This window comes from Acomys minous (genome assembly GCF_964271855.1).
Source record: "Acomys minous genome assembly, chromosome: 5".
NCBI lineage: Eukaryota > Metazoa > Chordata > Mammalia > Rodentia > Muridae > Acomys > Acomys minous.
Window position 1 is genome coordinate 129,991,287 of NC_140494.1, and position 21,098 is coordinate 130,012,384.

The window sequence follows — 21,098 nt, forward strand, 5'->3', positions numbered from 1 at the left end:
CCCTGTTCTTCTGATGAGAAAATTCCACATGAGCAGATAACTGGGAATCCTATTTTACTTCCTATTAATTTTACACCATATTCTGTTTGGCAGCATGATTCTGGAACAGAGTGCACACCAGGAGAATCTAAGAACTTAGGACAAAAAGAAAATGGCAATTACATCATGTATGCAAGGGCAACGTCTGGAGACAAACTTAACAACAACAAGTTTTCACTCTGCAGTATTAGAAACATAAGCCAAGTACTTGAGAAGAAGAGAAACAACTGTTTTGTTGGTATGTATATTTCCTAAATTTTAATTGATCACCTTTTTCTTTCAAGTGCACACAAGCCACAGCATGTATGGAGGTTAGGAGACAGCTTGCTGGGGTCAGTTCTTCCCTTTCGTGCCGTGTGGGCTCTGACAGCTGAACTCAGCTTGTCAGTCTTGGTGGTGAGCACCTTTCCCTGCGTGAGGCCGCTTCCCAGCCCGAAGTATTTAAACACTTAGAAAACCTGAGAGAATGCACTCTGAGTACATTTTCCAGTTAACGCTTTGCTATATTTGCTTTCTCATAGTATTTAGGACTTTTTTTTGCCCCTTTGAAACTAAGTTACAGATAGCAGACTATTTTACTTCTGAACTCTTTAGCTTATATCTCATTAGCTTTCAGTATTGTTTGAGGTTCTTTTCTTTTCCCTCCCTCCCTTTCTTTCTTCCTAGGTGGATTGCATAATCAATCATTCATATATATATATATGTGTGTGTGTGTGTGTGTGTGTGTGTGTGTGTGTGCGAGACAGACAGACAATTTACTGTACAATGAGCGTATTCTGCACACACTTCCTACCCTCCCTTTCTCACCCTCCCCCCCTCTTGTTAGTTCCCTACCCACGCTCTCCTAGGTAGTTTTGCTTCCACTTTCATGTTGCGTATATGTACGTGGTTTTATGGTTCTGTATAAAATCTAGGAACCGGAAATGAGAAGACTGCATGATACTTGTCTTTGTCACATTGGCATAATTCACTTAAGTGATTACCTCCAGTTGCATCTCTCTTCCTGCAAACAACAAATAATTGCACTCTTCATGTGTGAAACCAACTCATGTGTGTGTGCTTCACGGCTATGGTGGAGCACAGCAGTTGGGAGGCAGAGGCAGGTAGGAAGTTGTGAACTCAAGGCCAGCCTGGTGTACATGTCAGGCTTCAGGCCAGCCAGGGCTGCACAGCAAGACCCCATCTCCAACCAGCAACGCACAACAAAAAGTCCTAAACCCCAAAGTGCGTATATGTGACATTTCTTCAGTAGCTGACCTTCATGTTGGACACTCAGGTTAGTGCCACAGCTTGGCTGTTGGGATTGTGCTGTAGTAAACATGGGTGTGTGACGTGCAGGAATCCTAATTGCACCTCGTGGCAAATGGCAATTACCTATGTAAACCAAGCAACTGAAGATACAGAACATGTCTGTCAGCTCAGAGAGTTCTTTATTCTACTTTACAGTTAGTTTCCCAGGAGCAACTGCTCTCTGTTCCCTGCCCCCAAGAGGTTGGTTGGCCTGTTTTAAGATTTCAGACAAATGGAATTATTAGCTTTTTACCTTTATGAAATTTTACTTTTAACTCCACATAGTATTTTAGGGTTAATTACAGTGTTTTGTTCCTGTTGCTGAATAGCAGTTGTATTTCAGGACTGAATACATACAGTTTACTCATTGCTTCTGTCAGTGGGCTCAGGGGACTCATATAGTAGATGTTCCTTTGTGCCTGGCTTGTTTCACTTAGCATAAGATTTTCAAGGTTTGCCCATATAATAGCACAACTCCATTCCTTTTAAAGGGTAAACAGTATTCCACTGTGTAAGCATATTAGATCTTGGTCTTACGTTCAACTGTATATATCTCATGATATTTATCACATTCCAAATATTCTGTCTTGTCTTAAAGTTGTTTTGTGTACCTTCCTTTTCTAGAAGATTATAAAATACTTGAGTGCAAATACTGAGTCACAATCACTTTTGTATGTAAAGAACATTCAAAGAAAGGCTGAGAATTGAGGAAGACTTCCAGATAAGCTTATCCTTTTGTTTTAAGTACAGTTTTATTGGGTCAATTGTAGATTCCTGTACAGTTACAGCAAGTGGCAGGTGCTCAGTCCCTTCATCTAGTGCCTCTGTTGGCAGTGCCGTGAAGGCTGATATTATCATCAGCACTCTCCATAGTCCTTGCTCCTGTTTTCTCTTTTATATAATTTGATTACATGTGTAGTTTATATCTCACCACCACAGACAAGAACTAGAGCAGTCTGTCAGGACCAAGATACTCGGTGTTATCTGCTCATAACCATGCCTGACTGTCTCTTGCCTTTCCCTGCTCACTCCACTAATAATCTCTTTCCTTTTTAAAAATACTGTCCTTTTGAAAGTGTACAGGTGGAATTGTACAGCGTATAACCTTTAGGGAGTGCCTTTATTCACTTAGCAGAATTCATCCAAATTATATCAGTAGCTTGTTCATTCTGTTGCTAAGAGGTACTCCCTGCTAAATAATGAGTGTTTAGTCATTCACTTGCTAAAAACAGCTGCGGTGACTATTTGTAGGTTTTTGCTTTTATCAATTAAATATCTATAAAATTCATGTGTAGAGGTGTGTGTGTGTGTGTGTGTGTGTGTGTGTGTGTGTGTGTGAGAGAGAGAGAGAGAGAGAGAGAGAGAGAGAGAGAGAGAGAGAGAGAGAGGATGGATGGATTGATTGATTTCTTGGATAAACACCCCAAATCTAGTTGCTTTGTTTTCTACAAAACACGCCCAAGCTGCTTTACACCCTTACGGTCTGGTTATGACCTGTCTCAGTCTCTTCATCATCATCAAAAGCAGGATCTATTGTGTTCATTAGTTCTGGCAGGAACGAGCTATAGTTCCTTGTTTTGTGTTGCACTCCTCTGGTGACAATGGTGGTCCCTTTCACAGCTTAATTGCTGCCTGTCTTCTCTGATGAAACATGTCCACTCAGTTTGTTATGTCCATTGAGTTTTGAGATTTCTTCACATAATCACTGGTGATTTGTCAGATAGCTTGGGATTTTTTTGCTTGCTCTTGGTATGGTACACAGTCTTCCTGCCTTTGTGTCCTGGGTGCTGGATTATAGGTGTGCACCACTATGCTGGACTCAGATAATGGACTTCCATCCATTTGTTGTATATGGCTTTTAGCAAGTTACAGACTCCTGGTAAGTTAGTTTTGCTTGGTAGAAAATGAAGGCATTTGATTCTTGAGTTTCCCATTAAATGATAATGCCCTCAGGTGATTTTGTGATCTTACAAAGAGTAGCGTTCCTAGTCTGATCCCCATCCCCATCCTCGCATCATTTATTTTAGTGGGGTTGTGTTTGAACTCACCCACTATTCTAATTTTAAGCTTCATTGAGAACTTTAGAAAGTTGAAGAAATCAATTGAAATTATTCACCAATGTTTAGGTTAGACTTTCTAACTAATTATCTTAGATCTGTCCTTATTGTTAAGCTGCCTGGGACTACAGGGAATATACTAATAACTCATACGTATTTATTTTCTTAAGGAGCTTTATCTAGCAAGAAATAGAGTAATGTACCTTCAGAGTTCTTATTAACACTATTACGACCACTTTTTAAAAATGTTATTTTATAGGATAAATTATCCAACTTTCTTAACAAATAAATGATGTAAAAATAAAAAGACAGTGAGCCTATTTTATAGTAAAATAAGTTAAGCGCTATATCAGCTAAAGCAACTACGGTGGAACGGATGGGGCTAGGAGAGTGTTGTTTGGAACTAGAGTCAGTAACCAATTGTGGAGAGACAGTTCAGGAAATTTGAGCATGGATTGGCTATGAGATACTTAATAAACGTCTTGGTGAGTTTGTTAGCTGTGATATACAGTTAGGTTTATAAAAGGTTTATCATTTAGACGTGGAACCTGAAGTTTTTACGAACATATTAGGTGTGATTTCAAAATTCTACAGAACAAAAAGTGGTTTGGAGTAAGTACAAGAAGAGAAGTGTACGTGGAAGGTCATTGTGCTTGTTTTCTTACTACTTCTATGTATGTTTGAAACTTTAGTGTTTCTCCTGGTTGAATTGCGTGTGTAGTCAGCAAGCTCAGCTGTGATGTTGCTAGTTCTCTAAAGAACCAAGAGGAACCCATGAGGTCAGTCCTCCCGCTCTGCAGACACAGAGGCCAGCCCCTCAAAGGGAGTGGCATTTTGAGGTAGCACTTGTGGGTAGTAGCACTATTCTTACCAAAAAACAGGTCTTCTGATTTTCAGATTCTGTTTTAAACCTTATTTACTCATTAAATTTTCCTTTTCCTTTTTGGTAAACCTCCTAAGGAATTTATAAATTTTATTTTATGTTTATGTGTATGGTGTTTTGCATACACACACACACACACACACACACACACACACACACACACACAATCATCATCATGTGTAAGCCTGATTCCCACAGACAGTTGTGAGCTGCCATGGAGGTGCTGGGAACTAAAATCAGCTTCTCAGAAAGAGCAGCTAGTGCTCTTCAGTAAACTGTCAGGCCATCTCTCCAGCCCTGAGTTTGTAAATTTTGAAAAAAATTTATGTGTGCATATGGCTCTCACTTCTTCAGAATCTGGCCAGCCTATTTGTGGAAATGGGATGGTGGAACAAGGTGAAGAATGCGACTGTGGCTACAGTGACCAGTGTAAAGACGAGTGCTGCTTCGATGCAAACCAGCCAGAGGGGAAGAAATGCAAGCTGAGGCCTGGGAAGCAGTGCAGGTACATGCCCACCCCAGGGATGCCAGCGTGCCTGCTTAGGACAGATTTAGTGCTGACATCAAGAGAGCCTTATGGCTATGGAAGTTTGCCTTGCTTTGTTGTATTGCCATTTATCATTCTGGAACGACAGTGTCCTGTTTTGACGATTGGAACAATTAATAATTTAGTGATTTGGATATTGAAAATATATTGTGGAAATGCTGATTCATAAAATATGTGTTATTTTAGTTCCTAACTTTGAAAAAGTAACTATTTTCTGTCCAAAAAGACTATTAATTTCAAGATATTTAGGGAAAGTGGGGTATGTAAGATTCTGTAACTTAGTGTCATTATTTCACTTGTCAAATGCAGTCATGATTACAACTAATAGACTATAGTTACACAAACTTTTAAATGATTAGTCTGTGTATCCAAGTTCGATTTTAGTAAAGAAATGTACAAATTGATTGATGTATTATGTAGCCATGGGAGGGAAAAACATTGAAAAGTTTCCTAATCCTGAACTCTTTTCACAAATGGCAGAGTAAGAATACTACTGATTTGCAGTATTTTTGACTGTAGAAACAAGACACTCATCTTCATCTGAGACTTCCTAGAATGTTCAAATAGAGCAGCTGGTTACTAGTAATAGTTGAAGTTGTATTTCAGTAATGTATTTAAGTTTGCGGTGTAAAAACCAGGCTCATATCTAAGTCTATAATAAATAGCTAGTGATTTACTTTATCTGATCATTTAATGCTTCTCCTAGTCCGAGTCAAGGACCTTGCTGTACAGCACAGTGTACATTCAAGTCGAAGTCCGAGAAGTGTCGGGATGATTCTGACTGTGCAAAGGAAGGGATATGCAATGGCTTTACTGCGCTCTGCCCAGCATCTGATCCCAAGCCTAACTTTACAGACTGTAACAGGCATACACAAGTGTGCATCAATGGGGTAAGCATTTGATGTAAGATGTTTTAAATTAATTTAAATTTAAATTAAAAAGAGCATGCTTTTTCAGAATAGTGGTTGACACTGACAGCTCCATAAGGTAACTGCTCTGGGGCTCCTGTTCAGTAATGTCCCTGTTTGTTCCCCACAGAGCCACGAGTGTGTATTGTGACACAGCTGCCTGGTAGCATGCCGTTAGCTCCTGACTCACCTTTCATGCTTGCAGTCATGTGTCTTTGGTATTCAAGAGAGTACAGCTGGGCGTGTGGTCTTATCTGCACTGCTTTTAAGTTGTATAAATTAATATTTCAGGAGCCTGAATAGAAGAACCCATCTATCTGGTCATGTTCTCTGAGTGTGAAATGTTCTGAATGTCTATGGCTAAAACTTAACTTTTTCTCTGCTTATAGAGGAGCTACAATAACCAACATACAAATGGGACTGCCTTTTCCTCTGCTTTTGTTTAGTGTTTTTGTTGTTGTTGTTGTTTTTCCTTTCATTGCTTTAAAAGTTGTACAACTTACTTTCATTTAGCCTTAGATCTATTTATGTGGTATTATTGGCGCTGATATTTACCTGTGATTTTGTTTTGGGCTGCTGGGGATCAGACCCAGGGCCTTGCAAGTGCTAGGCAAGTGCTTGCCATGGAGGCACATGTCCAGCCTTGTTGTTTGGAACTCCTATTTCCACTTTATTTTTTAACATCAGAAACTTAATACCGCCTATTACCATGCATGTGCCTTTCCCCAGCAATGCGCCGGTTCCATCTGTGAGAAGTATGACTTGGAGGAGTGCACCTGCGCCAGCTCTGACGGCAAAGACGACAAGGAGTTGTGCCACGTTTGCTGCATGAAGAAAAGTAAGGCTTTCCTATGCTTCCAAAGTCTATTACTTGCCAATAATGGTTGGTTGGTTTGTTTCATCCTTTGGGAATGAGGTTTATTAGGAGAAAGGACCTCGACCATGAGTCAGCCTTGAGGTGGGAGAGCATGAGAAAGGAACAAGAGCAACAGGAATAGCTTCGCAGAGCCGTAAAGGGAGAGAGGCGTCCCTTTAAGACCTGGAGAGGAGCCTTTTGTCACTTAGAGTAAGGGGGGAGAGGAACGGAGACAGAGAGAGACATAGAGACAGAAAGGAGGAGGAGGAGGTGCTGCCACGAGAGTGATGTGGGGTGGTATGGGAGAGAGATACACAGCGTGGACAGATATTTTTCAGCTAAATCAGTTCTCTTGAGAAAAATTGAAATATGATATTTTATTATGGTTCTCATGGTGTTCTTAAGTGATGATACATTAAATCAAATCTTGTCCACTTTAGGCAGTAATTTATGTAAATATAGCTCAATAGTTTTAAAGCCATTGCAGGCTCTAAAGCAGTCAACATTTGATATTTGATTATTTGAGATAATGATTAGTGATGCTACGCTGACAAACTAGTTAGGTCTGTGCAACGTGGCAATGAGTTTAGGTAGTGCTTTCTTTTTTCTTTCCAAGACCATCTTAGCAGGTATTCTGACTTCTGTTTGTCCTTGACGCCTCTTTTTCCAGCGGCTCCGTCAACTTGTGCCAGTACAGGCTCTTTGCAGTGGAGTAAGCAGTTCAGTGGTCGGACTATCACTCTGCAGCCGGGCTCTCCATGTAATGACTTCAGAGGCTACTGTGACGTTTTCATGCGGTGCAGATTAGTAGATGCTGATGGCCCTCTAGCTAGGCTGAAAAAAGCAATTTTTAGTCCACAACTTTATGAAAACATTGCTGAGTGGATTGTGGTAAGTATAGTCGTCATTCATAAAATCCTTAACTTAAAATGTTTGATCTTACTTTCACTTGGGCAGAGGTCATTAACATTAGAGGACAAACACTTGCCTGTTCATACTAGAATTACTATATGTGTGGTTTTAATATTTAAATATCTCTGGCTCTTATTTCCTTCTGAAGTGGTCTGGATTTCCATCTGAATCTATTCAAAGTTCTGTAGCTGTTAGGAGCCACTCTGTTCCCCGCTGCTCCTTTGTTTACGTTGTCTCTTGCGGGTGACTTCTGGTGGTACATATATTAGTGTTTCTACTGGGTTTTGGGGAAAGTGCTACTACTAGGTTTTTGCATTTCTCTCGTTTCAGTACAACAGGTAGCCAGCTATGGGTCCTGCCTTGGTCAGCAGTAAAGATGAGAAAGATATAGATGATTTTCTGAAGGCTTTTTGTGGTTTTGTTGGTGGTGGTTTTATTTTGTTTTCTTCTGATCTTTCAGTGTAATTTCTGGGTCTTAATCTTGTCTGTGATAGGAAATACTGAATAATGTAAGATCAGATACATAGCGGGCTGCAGATCTCTTAATGACTATGATGCTTACTCAGCAAGAGGCAGAGACGCATGGATCTTTTAAGTTTGAAGCCAGTCTGGTCTACAGAGCAAGTTCCAGGATAGCCAGGGCTACATAGAGAAACCCTTTCTTGGTGGGGGGAGGAGGGGAGAAGATTCATTTTGGAGGTTGAGGTAGGACTGCCATTAGTTGGAGCTCAGCTTGGGTTACACAGCAGGTTTAGGACTGTGGCATAAGACTTGCCTATGAAAATAGAGGAGTGTGTACTTGGGGCCCAGCTACTGAGAGTCTGAGGGTGGAGGGACCCCTTGAGCCCAGGGATTAGAGACCTGACACCATAGTGAGAAGGGGTGTAGGAAATGTTAATCCTTAATAATAATAACATAAGCTTTTGGCAAACTTAAATAAAAAGTCGCACCATAGCAGAGAATGGAAGGCACATAAAGATAAGTTTGAAAAAAAAGTTCTCTACAGTATCAAACCAAGCATAAAAGATTAAAGAGAAACAAGACCACATCAACTAATTCCAGCAGAAACTAGAAAAGAATTACTACTGTCTTCAACTCCCACTTAAAGAACAAGTGATAATGGCCCAGGATCTCAACATAGTTACTGGTGAGTGCTGTCAGTCCTCTCAAGAACTACGTGATGCCTGCTAAAGCTATGGAGTGTTTATCAGTGCCTCCTAGCTAGCAAACTCAGCAAAGATATTCTGGACAAACCTAAACATGGCTGTCAAAACAACTCTCCTAAAAAGGGGCACTGGATCGTCTCCACTACAACAGTAGCCATAAAATATTGAAGTGTAAAGTTCTTCAAAGTCTGCAGAAGGAAGGAAGCTCAGAGCTCATAGACCAGTTAGGATATGGAACACAGGCACGCAGAAGGGCGTTTCAGTTCTGCGTGTTGTTTTCATAAGAAAAAAGCAGACTGTATTGGAGAAATCTTAATTTTTTGGTGTGTGTGCGTGCGCTTGCCCATTTTGCATACAATAGCTAGCATTCCTCCCTGTCCTACCTATTGGAAAGTCCTCTGTAAAAAGACAATGCTAGAAGTACATTCCTAAGAGTGTACCTGGCAGGAGCAGATGTACAGGAATGTTTCATGGTGAAGGAAGTATGTGAAAAAGCCACAAGTACATGAACCTTTGACACCAAAACAATTTGAAAAGTGTTTTGGAAAGCTTAATGAATTTTTGCGATTGACAAAATACTCTATTTAAAAGCAGGCCTGCTTCTTGCTCATCCCGTCTGCCGAGGATGAGTTTCCTGTGCTTAGAAACTTCCTGTGCCCCTGTAAGAGAACTAGTAGAACCACGCTGCTTTGCACACTCAGGCTTCATGTTGCTTTCCTCTCCCTGAGTCATCCAGCTTTAGAAGAAGAGTTACAGGAAAAGAGGGCATAGCCAAACCTCTTGCTTGAGTAGTTGTAGCACTAATAGCTATATGGAAGGTGTGCTACATGGAGCCTAGAAAGGAAGGTGTTAAGAAGATGGAAGTGGCCTCTGCAGCGCTAGGCCCAGCCTGAGTGAAGTGGCCTCTGCAGCGCTAGGCCCCAGCCTGAGGGAAGTGGCCTCTGCAGCGCTAGGCCTCAGCCTGAGTGAAGTGGACTCTGCAGCGCTAGGCCTCAGCCTAAGTGAAGTGGCCTCTGCAGCGCTAGGCCTCAGCCTGAGTGAAGTGGCCTCTGCAGCGCTAGGCCTCAGCCTAAGTGAAGTGGACTCTGCAGCGCTAGGCCTCAGCCTGAGTGAAGTGGACTCTGCAGCACTAGGCCTCAGCCTAAGTGAAGTGGCCTCTGCAGCGCTAGGCCTCAGCCTGAGTGAAGTGGACTCTGCAGCGCTAGGCCTCAGCCTGAGTGAAGTGGACTCTGCAGCGCTAGGCCTCAGCCTAAGTGAAGTGGACTCTGCAGCGCTAGGCCTCAGCCTGAGTGAAGTGGACTACCACTGCACATTGAGCTTAAGAACTGTATCGCACTACAGAAATGGATCCCAGAAGGAACTCAGAAATGCACAGCACTGTCAGAGTATCTAAGGGTTCCACTGGTGTTTACTAACATTGCTCAGGATTAGCTCTGGACTGTTTGGACAGACCGACAGCATTCCTCTCTCGCCCCTGCCTCTTGATAAATATCAAGTCTGTTACTCGAGTGTAAATAAAAACAGAAAAATAATAGGAATCCATGGAAAACATCTATAATAAGGATGATATCATTCTGAGGACAAAGGAGAAAGGAGGTCTGAAAATGTTTTCTATAGCAAACAAAAGAACATTTGAGAAAATGAACAGTCTAAGGTAGGGTACAAGAAATAGACTAAAAAGTAGATTGTAGGCTCCAGGTCTCTAGAAGAGTGTTCAGTAGTACACAAAAGCACATCTGAGCACACCTGGAGCAGTTGCACAACATCAAAAACCGGTGTTTTGTCTTTCTAGACTTTTATTTTACCCATAGATCATAAACCAACACAATTATTGTTTTGTAAAAAAACAAAAAGGGTAGATTATAAACCCGTGGTTTCTAAGGCAGATTCAGCCCCATCAACGTGTTATGTGTGGTCTACCCATTGTTTTAGAAACTCGGAACAAGTTTGCCAGCATTTATACATAGACGTCTTATGAAAATTCAGATTTGTAACTTCTCCTGAAAAACAGGTCTTTGATCAGGGAGACTGAATTGCATGGCACCTTTGTGCTGTGTGGGCACTTGAGTTTGCAGCCTCTGCCATAGTGAACATAAGACTGACACTCTGGAAACTCTTGTCACAGACTGCAGAATAAAAGTGGAAATAGAAGGAAGGTGGCCGTGGGACTCTCTTGTGCACACCTGAGGATGGTGTGAGACTGATGAGAAGCCACATGCACAGTATAAATCATTCTAAGTCCATTTTTAATTAAAAACAAACCTTTCCTCTTTTCTATTTTCTGTTTCTTCTCTTTTCTTTTGTAATTTTGGGGTGGAGGTAGGAAAAGGATTGAAACAGAATCTCATTTGGCCCAGGCTAGCCTCAAAGTGAGTGTTAGCTAAGGCTAGCTCCTGATCCTTCTGCCTCCCTTTCCCAGTTGCTGGAATCACGGATATGTACCACCACATCTGGCCTCCCTCTCCTCTCATTACTTTTAATTTTCATAACTTATGTGTTTGAATGTTCTGTGTGCCGTGTGTGTGCCTGGTATTTGCAGGGGCCAGAAGACAGTGTCAGATTCCCTGCACTGCAGCTACAGATGGATGTAAACTGCCATGTTGATACTAGGAATTGAACCTAGATCTTGGAAGAGCAGTTAGTGCTCTTAACCACTGAGCTGTCTCTCCATCACCTTTACATAAAACAAACAAACGTGTGTGTGTGTGTGTGTGTGTGTGTGTGTGTGTAAGTCTGTTCCCCCCCACCCCCCCTCATGTGTGTGTGTGTGTGTAAGTCAGAGGGCATATCTCTGTCTGTGAGTGTGTGTGTGTGGAAGTGGAAGTAAAAGGACAACCTTCCAGAGTAAACTCCCTTCTTCCATCATGTAGGCTCTTTTCTTGAGCAGTTTGTTCCCAAGGCATTGGATAACTCTAAGCAAGGTAGGAATGCAGGCCAGGTGTGGATGGCTGCAGTGCCTCAGAGAAGGCTGGCTAATAGAGCCTTACCTGGCTAGGAGGATGTGCGGAAGAGTGTGATGCTGGATGCTGTAGCCTGCGTAATGGAAGGTGAGTGCTATGTCAGTGTGCAAGTGGAGTGAGGAGGATCTTCAGAGTAGTAGAAAGACTGAAAATACAGCAAGAGGCTTCTGTCCCATGTAGAAGGCACGTACCATGTCAGTGTGCAAGTAGGGCGAGGAGGGGTCTTTGTAGGAGGAGAAAGACTAAAAGGAACCAGAGTTCAACAGACATGGGTGGTCCAGGACTTGGGTATTGAAAGAACACTATGAGCCTGGAACTTTCTGTGGGGGAAAGTGTCAGCAACCCATGATAATGACAATATTGGGCTGTCGTCCATTGTATAGAACAGGAAACCCTAACAGAACAAGTAAGTAAATGAATGATAATTTGTGGAGAATGGAACGTTTATAGTTACAAATTACATCTCCATTGATTCCACAAAGGAAAAAATCTTGTTGATTAAGTCTTGTGTCTAACATCTCCATCAAGTAATCAAGGTTAGCATCATAGTAATGAAGTCAGTCATGTCCTGCCTGTCAGGATGTGGGGAAAGAGTACAAGATCCCCTTTGTGATACTTTTAATAGATGCATGACCAGAATCTTCTACTCAGCAACCACCCTGAAAATGGCAAGTCTCTTAAAGGTCAGAGGGGATCTGTGGGACCCTTCTAAACTGAAGGACAGCGGTGAGGGGATGCTGAAGGACAGCAGTGAGGGGATGCTGAAGGACAGCGGTGAGGGGATGCTGAAGGACAGCGGTGAGGGGATGCTGAAGGACAGCGGTGAGGGGATGCTGAAGGACAGCGGTGAGGGGATGCTGAAGGACAGCGGTGAGGGGATGCTGAAGGACAGCGGTGAGGGGATGCTGAAGGACAGCGGTGAGGGGATGCTGAAGGACAGCGGTGAGGGGATGCTGAAGGACAGAGGTGAGGGGATGCTGAAGGACAGCGGTGAGGGGATGCTGAAGGACAGAGGTGAGGGGATGCTGAAGGACAGCGGTGAGGGGATGCTGAAGGACAGCGGTGAGGGGATGCTGAAGGACAGAGGTGAGGGGATGCTGAAGGACAGAGGTGAGGGGATGCTGAAGGACAGCGGTGAGGGGATGCTGAAGGACAGCGGTGAGGGGATGCTGAAGGACAGCAGTGAGAGGATGCTGAAGGACAGCAGTGAGGGGATGCTGAAGGACAGCGGTGAGGGGATGCTGAAGGACAGCGGTGAGGGGATGCTGAAGGACAGCGGTGAGGGGATGCAGAAGGACAGAGGTGAGGGGATGCTGAAGGACAGCAGTGAGAGGATGCTGAAGGACAGCAGTGAGGGGATGCTGAAGGACAGCGGTGAGGGGATGCTGAAGGACAGCAGTGAGGGGATGCTGAAGGACAGCGGTGAGGGGATGCTGAAGGACAGCAGTGAGGGGATGCTGAAGGACAGCGGTGAGGGGATGCTGAAGGACAGCAGTGAGGGGATGCTGAAGGACAGCGGTGAGGGGATGCTGAAGGACAGCGGTGAGGGGATGCTGAAGGACAGCAGTGAGGGGATGCTGAAGGACAGAGGTGAGGGGATGCAGAAGGACAGCGGTGAGGGGATGCTGAAGGACAGCGGTGAGGGGATGCTGAAGGACAGCAGTGAGGGGATGCTGAAGGACAGCGGTGAGGGGATGCTGAAGGACAGCGGTGAGGGGATGCTGAAGGACAGCAGTGAGGGGATGCTGAAGGACAGCGGTGAGGGGATGCTGAAGGACAGCGGTGAGGGGATGCTGAAGGACAGCGGTGAGGGGATGCTGAAGGACAGCGGTGAGGGGATGCTGAAGGACAGAGGTGAGGGGATGCAGAAGGACAGCAGTGAGGGGATGCTGAAGGACAGCGGTGAGGGGATGCTGAAGGACAGCGGTGAGGGGATGCTGAAGGACAGCAGTGAGGGGATGCTGAAGGACAGCGGTGAGGGGATGCTGAAGGACAGAGGTGAGGGGATGCTGAAGGACAGCGGTGAGGGGATGCTGAAGGACAGCGGTGAGGGGATGCTGAAGGACAGCGGTGAGGGGATGCTGAAGGACAGCGGTGAGGGGATGCTGAAGGACAGCGGTGAGGGGATGCTGAAGGACAGAGGTGAGGGGATGCAGAAGGACAGCGGTGAGGGGATGCTGAAGGACAGAGGTGAGGGGATGCTGAAGGACAGCGGTGAGGGGATGCTGAAGGACAGCGGTGAGGGGATGCTGAAGGACAGCGGTGAGGGGATGCTGAAGGACAGCGGTGAGGGGATGCTGAAGGACAGCGGTGAGGGGATGCTGAAGGACAGCGGTGAGGGGATGCTGAAGGACAGCGGTGAGGGGATGCTGAAGGACAGCGGTGAGGGGATGCTGAAGGACAGAGGTGAGGGGATGCTGAAGGACAGCGGTGAGGGGATGCTGAAGGACAGCGGTGAGGGGATGCTGAAGGACAGAGGTGAGGGGATGCTGAAGGACAGAGGTGAGAGGATGCTGAAGGACAGAGGTGAGGGGATGCTGAAGGACAGCGGTGAGGGGATGCTGAAGGACAGCAGTGAGGGGATGCTGAGGGACAGCGGTGAGGGGATGCTGAAGGACAGCGGTGAGGGGATGCTGAAGGACAGCGGTGAGAGGATGCTGAAGGACAGCGGTGAGAGGATGCTGAAGGACAGCGGTGAGGGGATGCTGAAGGACAGAGGTGAGGGGATGCTGAAGGACAGCGGTGAGGGGATGCTGAAGGACAGCAGTGAGGGGATGCTGAAGGACAGCGGTGAGGGGATGCTGAAGGACAGCGGTGAGGCACAGCAGCACATGGTGCTGAAGGTGTGATGAGACAGACAGCAAAGCTTGCATGGGCCTGTGATGACCGTGGCCTGACTATCTAGGAAAATACTCTTATATGCTAGGGGTGTGTGTGTGTGTGTGTGTGTGTGTGTGTGTGTGTGTGTGTGTGTGTGTGTGTGTGTGTGTGTGTGTGTGTGTGTGTGTGTGTGTCTGGTTCTCATCCATCTCTCTGTGGTTTGCATGGGTGAGTGCATGTGTATATGTGAGGCTAGAACTTGATGTTGAATGTTGCTTTCTGCCTTTTTTTGTTGTTGTTGAGACAGGATCTCTCACTGAACCTGTAGATTTCTGATTGGCTAAACTGGCTAGCCAGCAAGCCTAAGAGATCCGCTTGTCTCTGGTTTTCAGTTCTGAGATTATAGGTATATGCTTTTACACATGACTTTTTTACGTGAGTTCTGGGGATCTGAACTTGGTGACAAGCCCTTTACCAATTGAGCCCCATGTTAGGGGACTTCCATGGGGAGAACTGTGGTGCATAACACTGACTCTGGATCAGAGTTTTCAGAGTTCCTTGCACTGAGCTTATACAAGTTAGAGATTCTTTTAAGGTGAAACAAAAGTTTTAATATGAGAGAGCTCATGTATTTAAAAAGGTGGCTGGATGTTTGGCTTAGCATGTATTTTTGTTTTAGATTCTAAGTAAACTGTACAGATTTAATAAGTTTGTATAAAGCCTCAGATAATAGAAGCATTTTGAATGTTTTGCTAGAAGTAATTAATAGTGATTGCATAAATGTTACAATAATCTGTTAAAGCCAATGTGTATATTCAGAACTTGAAAGCTGTAAATATTGCATACAAAGCATGTTAGTGTCTGCTGTCTTAAAACAGTTCCAATCTGTTCCTATCTAGGCTCATTGGTGGGCAGTACTGCTTATGGGAATTGCCCTGATCATGTTAATGGCTGGATTTATCAAGATTTGCAGTGTTCACACTCCAAGTAGTAATCCAAAGTTGCCTCCTCCTAAACCACTTCCAGGTAAGGTGCTGAGCAGTGGGTGCTGCTGTGAGTAGAGTCAGAACTGCTCAGCAAGGCTTTAGTAACTGAATTTTTGAGGCTTTTGTTTTTGACAAATTACCCGATAAACGATTCACTAGCTGTGTGCTTTTCCACCAGTCCAGTCTAGTTATTGACTACCATTGTAATGCTGATTTATCCTGAATGTCAAGAAATATTTAAACTAACATTTTTATTTTGGGGTGGATTCTCTATTCTTGTTTTTGTTATTTATTTATTTTTTGTTTTTTTGAGACAGGGTTTCTCTGTGTAGCCTTGGCTGTCCTGGACTCGCTTTGTAGACCAGGCTGGACTCGAACTCACAGCGAGCCACCTGCCTCTGCCTCCCGAGTGCTGGGATTAAAGGCGTGCGCCACCACACCCGGCAATCTATTCTTGTTTTTGTCTCAGTGTGTTACCATACCTTGTTTTTTGTTACAGTAGTTAAGGTGCTTTTAAGTCATTGATCTTTCTATCTAAATAGTTAATGGCTCTGATACTATTTGTAATGTTTGTGTTCTTGAAATAGTTTTGGTGCGGAGGCACATTTTCCTCTAGCGGAGGCTTACTGAGAAGTATGGTCTGCGTGTAGGGGGTCACAGTGTAGCGGCTTCTTATGTTAAGAACTGGCCTGGAGTCTCCACCTTTCCCCTGGGAGGCTACCACCACTCAGATAAATCCAGTCTGGGCATCTGAAGAAGACAGGAGAGGAAGCAGCTGCTCTGTGTTAGCACATAGTCAGTCTTACCGCTCCTCCCTTCCCTTCTCCAAGGTGTCTTTACAGCTGTGGGAAGACACTGCCTAAGACAGTCAAGCAGGGAAGTCAGGGTTGGGTGCTAGCACATCCCCCACCGCCTGAGGAGAGCACTGTCTCAGGCCACCTGTAATACTGTACACAAAGTGGTTTCTTCTGCTTTGTATTTTCCCTCAGCTGTCTCCTTGCATTTTCCTGTGTTGGGACAAGAGAGCCCAGGAATCATGGTGGGGATGAGAGGGTATTTGATTGATATTCTTGCTTTCTTAAGTTTCCTGAGTCAGAACCGCTCTGCTGTCATGTGTCTTGAGCTACAGGGCACGCTTTAGGCACAGTTGCCATGGCACTCTCCTTTAGTGGAGCAGATATTTGACTTGGGTATTGGCATCTGAAAACTGCTTGTCATTTGTTAAACCTTCATAAAAGTGCTGAGCACTTGCTTATAGGACAACCAAAGTCTTCATGGCAGACTGGGTGCGTTAGTTGCCATCCTGTTGTGCAGACAGGCCTCAGCTGGCTGTCAGGCCTCAAGTAATAGATTCTACCCTCAAACCTATATTAATTTAGACTAATCTGTCTAATTTTTAAGGCTCTCAAGTACTTGAAACCGAGATGTGCTGCTGTATATTAAATATGAATCAGACTTAAAGACAATATAAAATGGTGAAACATTTTAGTAATTTTTATATTGGGTACATGTTAAAGTTATTATTTTTAACTTGAATTGGCCTAAGTGAAATAAGTATTAAAATTAATTTTTACTATATTTATTTATTATGGCCACCTGAAAATTGAAAACTGTGATGATACACGGCACATATTTCTACTGGCCAATGCTAAAGTATGGCTCCTCCTGGTGAAAGAACACTTGGCTTTTGAAGATTGAGGTGGTCAACTGTTTTGCTTTCCTTGCAGGCACTTTAAAGAGGAGGAGGCCGCCGCAGCCCATTCAGCAGCCCCCGCGTCAGAGGCCCCGGGAGAGTTATCAAATGGGACACATGCGACGCTAACTGCAGCTTTTGCCTTGGTTCTTCCTAGTGCCTACAGTGGGAAAACTTCACTCCAAAGAGAAACCTGTTAAGTCATCATCTCCAAATGAAACCCTCACAGTTAATAGTTGAAGAAAAAAATGGCAAGAGATCATGTCCTCAGACCAGGTGGAATTACTTAAAAATTAAAGCCTGAAAATTCCAATTTTTTGGGGGGGGTGGGATGGAAAAGGAACCCAATTTTCTTATGGACAGATATTTTTAACCTAATGGCACAAAGTCTTAGAATGTTATTATGTGCCCCGTGTTCCCTGTTCTTCGTTGCTGCATTTTCTTCACTTGCAGACAGACTTGGCTCTCGATAAAACTTTTATCACAAATTGAAATATATTTTTTTCAACTGCCAATCAAGGCTGGGAGGCTCGACCACCTCAACATTGGGTACATCACTTGCCAATGTACATACCTTCTTATATGCAGACATGTATTTCTTACGTACACTGTACTTCTCTGTGCAATTGTAAACAGAAATTGCAATATGGATGTTTCTTTATATTATAAATTTTTTCCGCTCTTAATGAAAAATTAATGTTTAATTGACATACTCAGGATAACAGAGAATGGTGGTGTCCGGTGGTCCAGGGTTCTGTAACGCTTCACACAGGCAGTTTAGAATTGAGAATCGTTTTCCTTTTCCTATGATGGAGTTGGTTCTTACCTGCATCTTTTTCCCTGTTCTATGGCTGCTGTGAGCAGGAGGGGCTGTGCCGAAGAACGCAGCTGGTAGGGCACAAACTGGACAGCAGCAGCTTGCAGCTTCAGGGTCAGCTTTTTATGTAGATGTCTGATGTCTGCTCAGTATTTTACATTTCCTAAATCAATTCCATTTTTTAAAGTCTTTCATGCCTTGGTAGGAATTATGTTTGAGATGACTATTTTCATTTGTAATCTGTTTGTTACTTTGTATATTCATATACTTAAAGTCTGCTAATTCTGTTTTTATTTGATATTGAAAAGAAAATCAGTGTCTTCATTGAAATATTTGGACAGTTCTTCAGCACACCATCCCTGACCATTGGTAACCTCGGGAGATGAATAATTGCTCAGCAGGTAGTTGAAATTGTAGATAGGTTTTTTGATGTTCTTTTTTCCCCAAGACATTTTAAGAATAATGAAGGTAGACAGCACAGTGTCCCATTACAAAGTTCTTTTTTAAGCAGATATAAATTTTGGCATTTTTTTTTTAAAGAAAGAGAAAGCAAAAGCATTTAATGTATTAACAGGCTTATCGCTATGCAGAAAATGGAGGGGGCATTAAAAATGTAAGCTTGTGACATATTCATTGCTTCTGTTTTCCAGCTACATCACTTAAATTAGAAGTCAGCAGCAGTGATTTTCCTGGCTTTATAGGAGGTAAATTTAGGGAAGGTTGACAAGATTACTGTGTTTGGCTTTTTTTTTTCTTCTTCTTCCTTTTTTCCTTTTTTCTTAAGAGTCTAAGGTTTACACAATCACTCATAATGTGACGCGAGCCAGCAAGGCCAAAACCGCTAGAGAAACAATGGGGTCTCTCCTTGTGAACTTGTACAGTACGTGGTGACTTTTTTCAAAACAGCTTTTTGTACATGATTTAGAGACAAATTTTGTACATGAAACCCCCAGATAGACTATAAATAATTCTAACCCCACACGTAGGTAGCTATGTGCGACACTGCTTTAAGTCATTCAGATGCCTTTGTTCTTGGACTGTGCAAAGGTTGGAAGTGGGCTTGCATTTCTAAAATGGTGACTTTTATTCTGCGAGAGTTCTTAGTAACTTCTTGAGTGTGGTAGACTTTGGAACATGTACATTTTTTGCTTGTATGTTATCCTGTGGTAGGGTTTGGGCAGTTACACGCTGCTCTTATTTTATTTGAGTCTAAGTTAAATGTTTTCTGAAGAGATACATGCACTGAACTGTTTCCACTACAAATCGACATGTGGTTAAAAAAAAAAAAAAAAAGAAAGGACCAGGACCAGTGAGATTAATACTACTGTCAGTTTAATGTCCACTGTGTTTTATACAGTATCTTTTTTTTTTTTTGTTCACTTTGGAAATTTTTACTAAAACCTGCAAAAAAATAAAGTATTGTGCAAAGATGTAAGGTTTTTTGAAACTTGAAATGCATTAATAAATAGACTTGATGAAATCAGCTTGGTGGGTGTATGCTTTTGGATTCTGAGAACTGTCAGGAGCATCTGCCGCACTGACGAAAGGACAGCTCAGCAGAAAGCTCGCTCCCTGTGCAGGTGCAGCATCCCTGCTCGAGTCTGCAGCCACAGTTCTCATATGCACAGTGAACAGTGAGAGTTCCTCAGCGCAGCTGCTTTTCACCGTTTCTAGTCAGTGTCCAGCCTTAGTGAAGAGCTGAGCCTGATGGGAAACTTGCAGGCTTCTTTCTATGTTGTCAGAGTTTGGGTGCTAAGCGCCTTATTAACGTCTAATTTATGTGGGTGTCGTAGTGCCTATCCATAATCTCAGTACTGCAGAGGTTTGGGAGAGTTAAAGGCCAACCTGGGCTACATCCCTAAACAATCCTGGTAAAGTAACTTCCTTGCATGCACATGGACCTTGTCTTCGATTCATAGCACCGCCCCCCCACCCCCGCCACCGCCCACACAGAAGAAGACCTGATCTAATGAAGATATATTTGAAAATTTGGACTAACAGTTTCTTTTCTTGCCAGATTTATTGAAAACAGAGTTGACATTATAGTATTACTTGCAAAAGAACTTATTTTGTGCGCAGAATAGTGCCCTTTATGGAATAATATGCTCCAAATTCCTCTTTTAAAATTAAGACTAGCTGTAATGTTGGCATCTGTTAAATGAGTAAATATACAATACTTTGTTTTTTGAAGTGGAGGTCTTACTCTGTGGCTGGCCTTGAACTTACTATCCCCCTGCCTCTGCCTTTGTAAGTGCTGAAATCTGGGCACTTACGTGTGTGCTTACCTTATGATACTTTTACAGTAGCGTTACTTAGTTGCAGGGAAAAGGAAGGTTTTTTTTGGTTTTCCCCCCTTGAAACTGATAATTTTTACCAACTCTAGATAATTATAAATTTGTTGGTTTTTTTTTTTTTTTTTTGCTGCTTCAGTTTTGTTTAGAATTTATTTTGGTGTAGTTTTCTAAATTTTAATGGCAGTTGACAAACAAAGCATTACAGTTTTAGGATTTAGTGATTTCTGTAGCACCAGGCAATATGCAGGTTGGGGAAGGATTTATCTAAGGAAAAGATTGCCCTATAAGATTAGCCTTGGCTTTTCAACATCCTCAAAACTTTGTTGCCTGGGTACTTCAAGTTTGTTGCATTCACAGTTGAATGTTAAACTGAAGATTTACCAAAACTGAGCAAAGTTCCTGTCCTGGGACTTTTTAGTCCTGTCTTGGGCCACTGTTGTATTTTAAGACCTAATTGATGCTCTCAGCCTGGTGCCTTTGGTGGCTGTGAGGCATGCAATTTATACCTGAAAAGTTCTCCTGTGGTATTTCTGGTCAGAGACCTCAGGGCCTCTCAGAGCACCAACGTAGCAACTGTATTGTGAACAACCTGGGTACAAGGGAGATTGTCATTATCCGCACTTGAAGGGTCAGGGTCTCCCACAGCCTGGGAGCAAGGAGGATTTCAGTTTAAAGCAGCTGCCAAGGATAGATAGCTCATCTTTAGAGAAGTCAGTAATGCTGTAAGAAATTAAAGTGGGAAACTTATATATATATATATATATATATATATATATATATATATATATATATATATATATATAAAATCTCAGAAACAAACGATCATCATCTCTTTGCCTGGGTTAGCTTTGACTTTAGAGCCAGATATAG

At 43.1% G+C, this 21,098-nt stretch overlaps 1 protein-coding gene across 2 annotated transcripts in view; it reads left to right on the forward strand.

The window, feature by feature from the left end:
* The window catches only part of ADAM10 (ADAM metallopeptidase domain 10), a 103,282-nt gene extending 83,865 nt beyond the window's left edge, over positions 1–19,417 (forward strand). For both annotated transcript variants that reach the window (XM_084782737.1, XM_084782738.1), the window contains exons 10-16: positions 94–277; positions 4,624–4,774; positions 5,523–5,706; positions 6,454–6,562; positions 7,251–7,471; positions 15,338–15,464; positions 17,152–19,417. In XM_084782737.1, coding sequence (XP_084638863.1) covers positions 94–277; positions 4,624–4,774; positions 5,523–5,706; positions 6,454–6,562; positions 7,251–7,471; positions 15,338–15,464; positions 17,152–17,246 — 1,071 coding nt within the window. In that variant the 3' untranslated portion in view covers positions 17,247–19,417. The remainder of the gene's footprint in view (positions 1–93; positions 278–4,623; positions 4,775–5,522; positions 5,707–6,453; positions 6,563–7,250; positions 7,472–15,337; positions 15,465–17,151) is intronic.
* Positions 19,418–21,098: the final 1,681 nt, after the last annotated feature.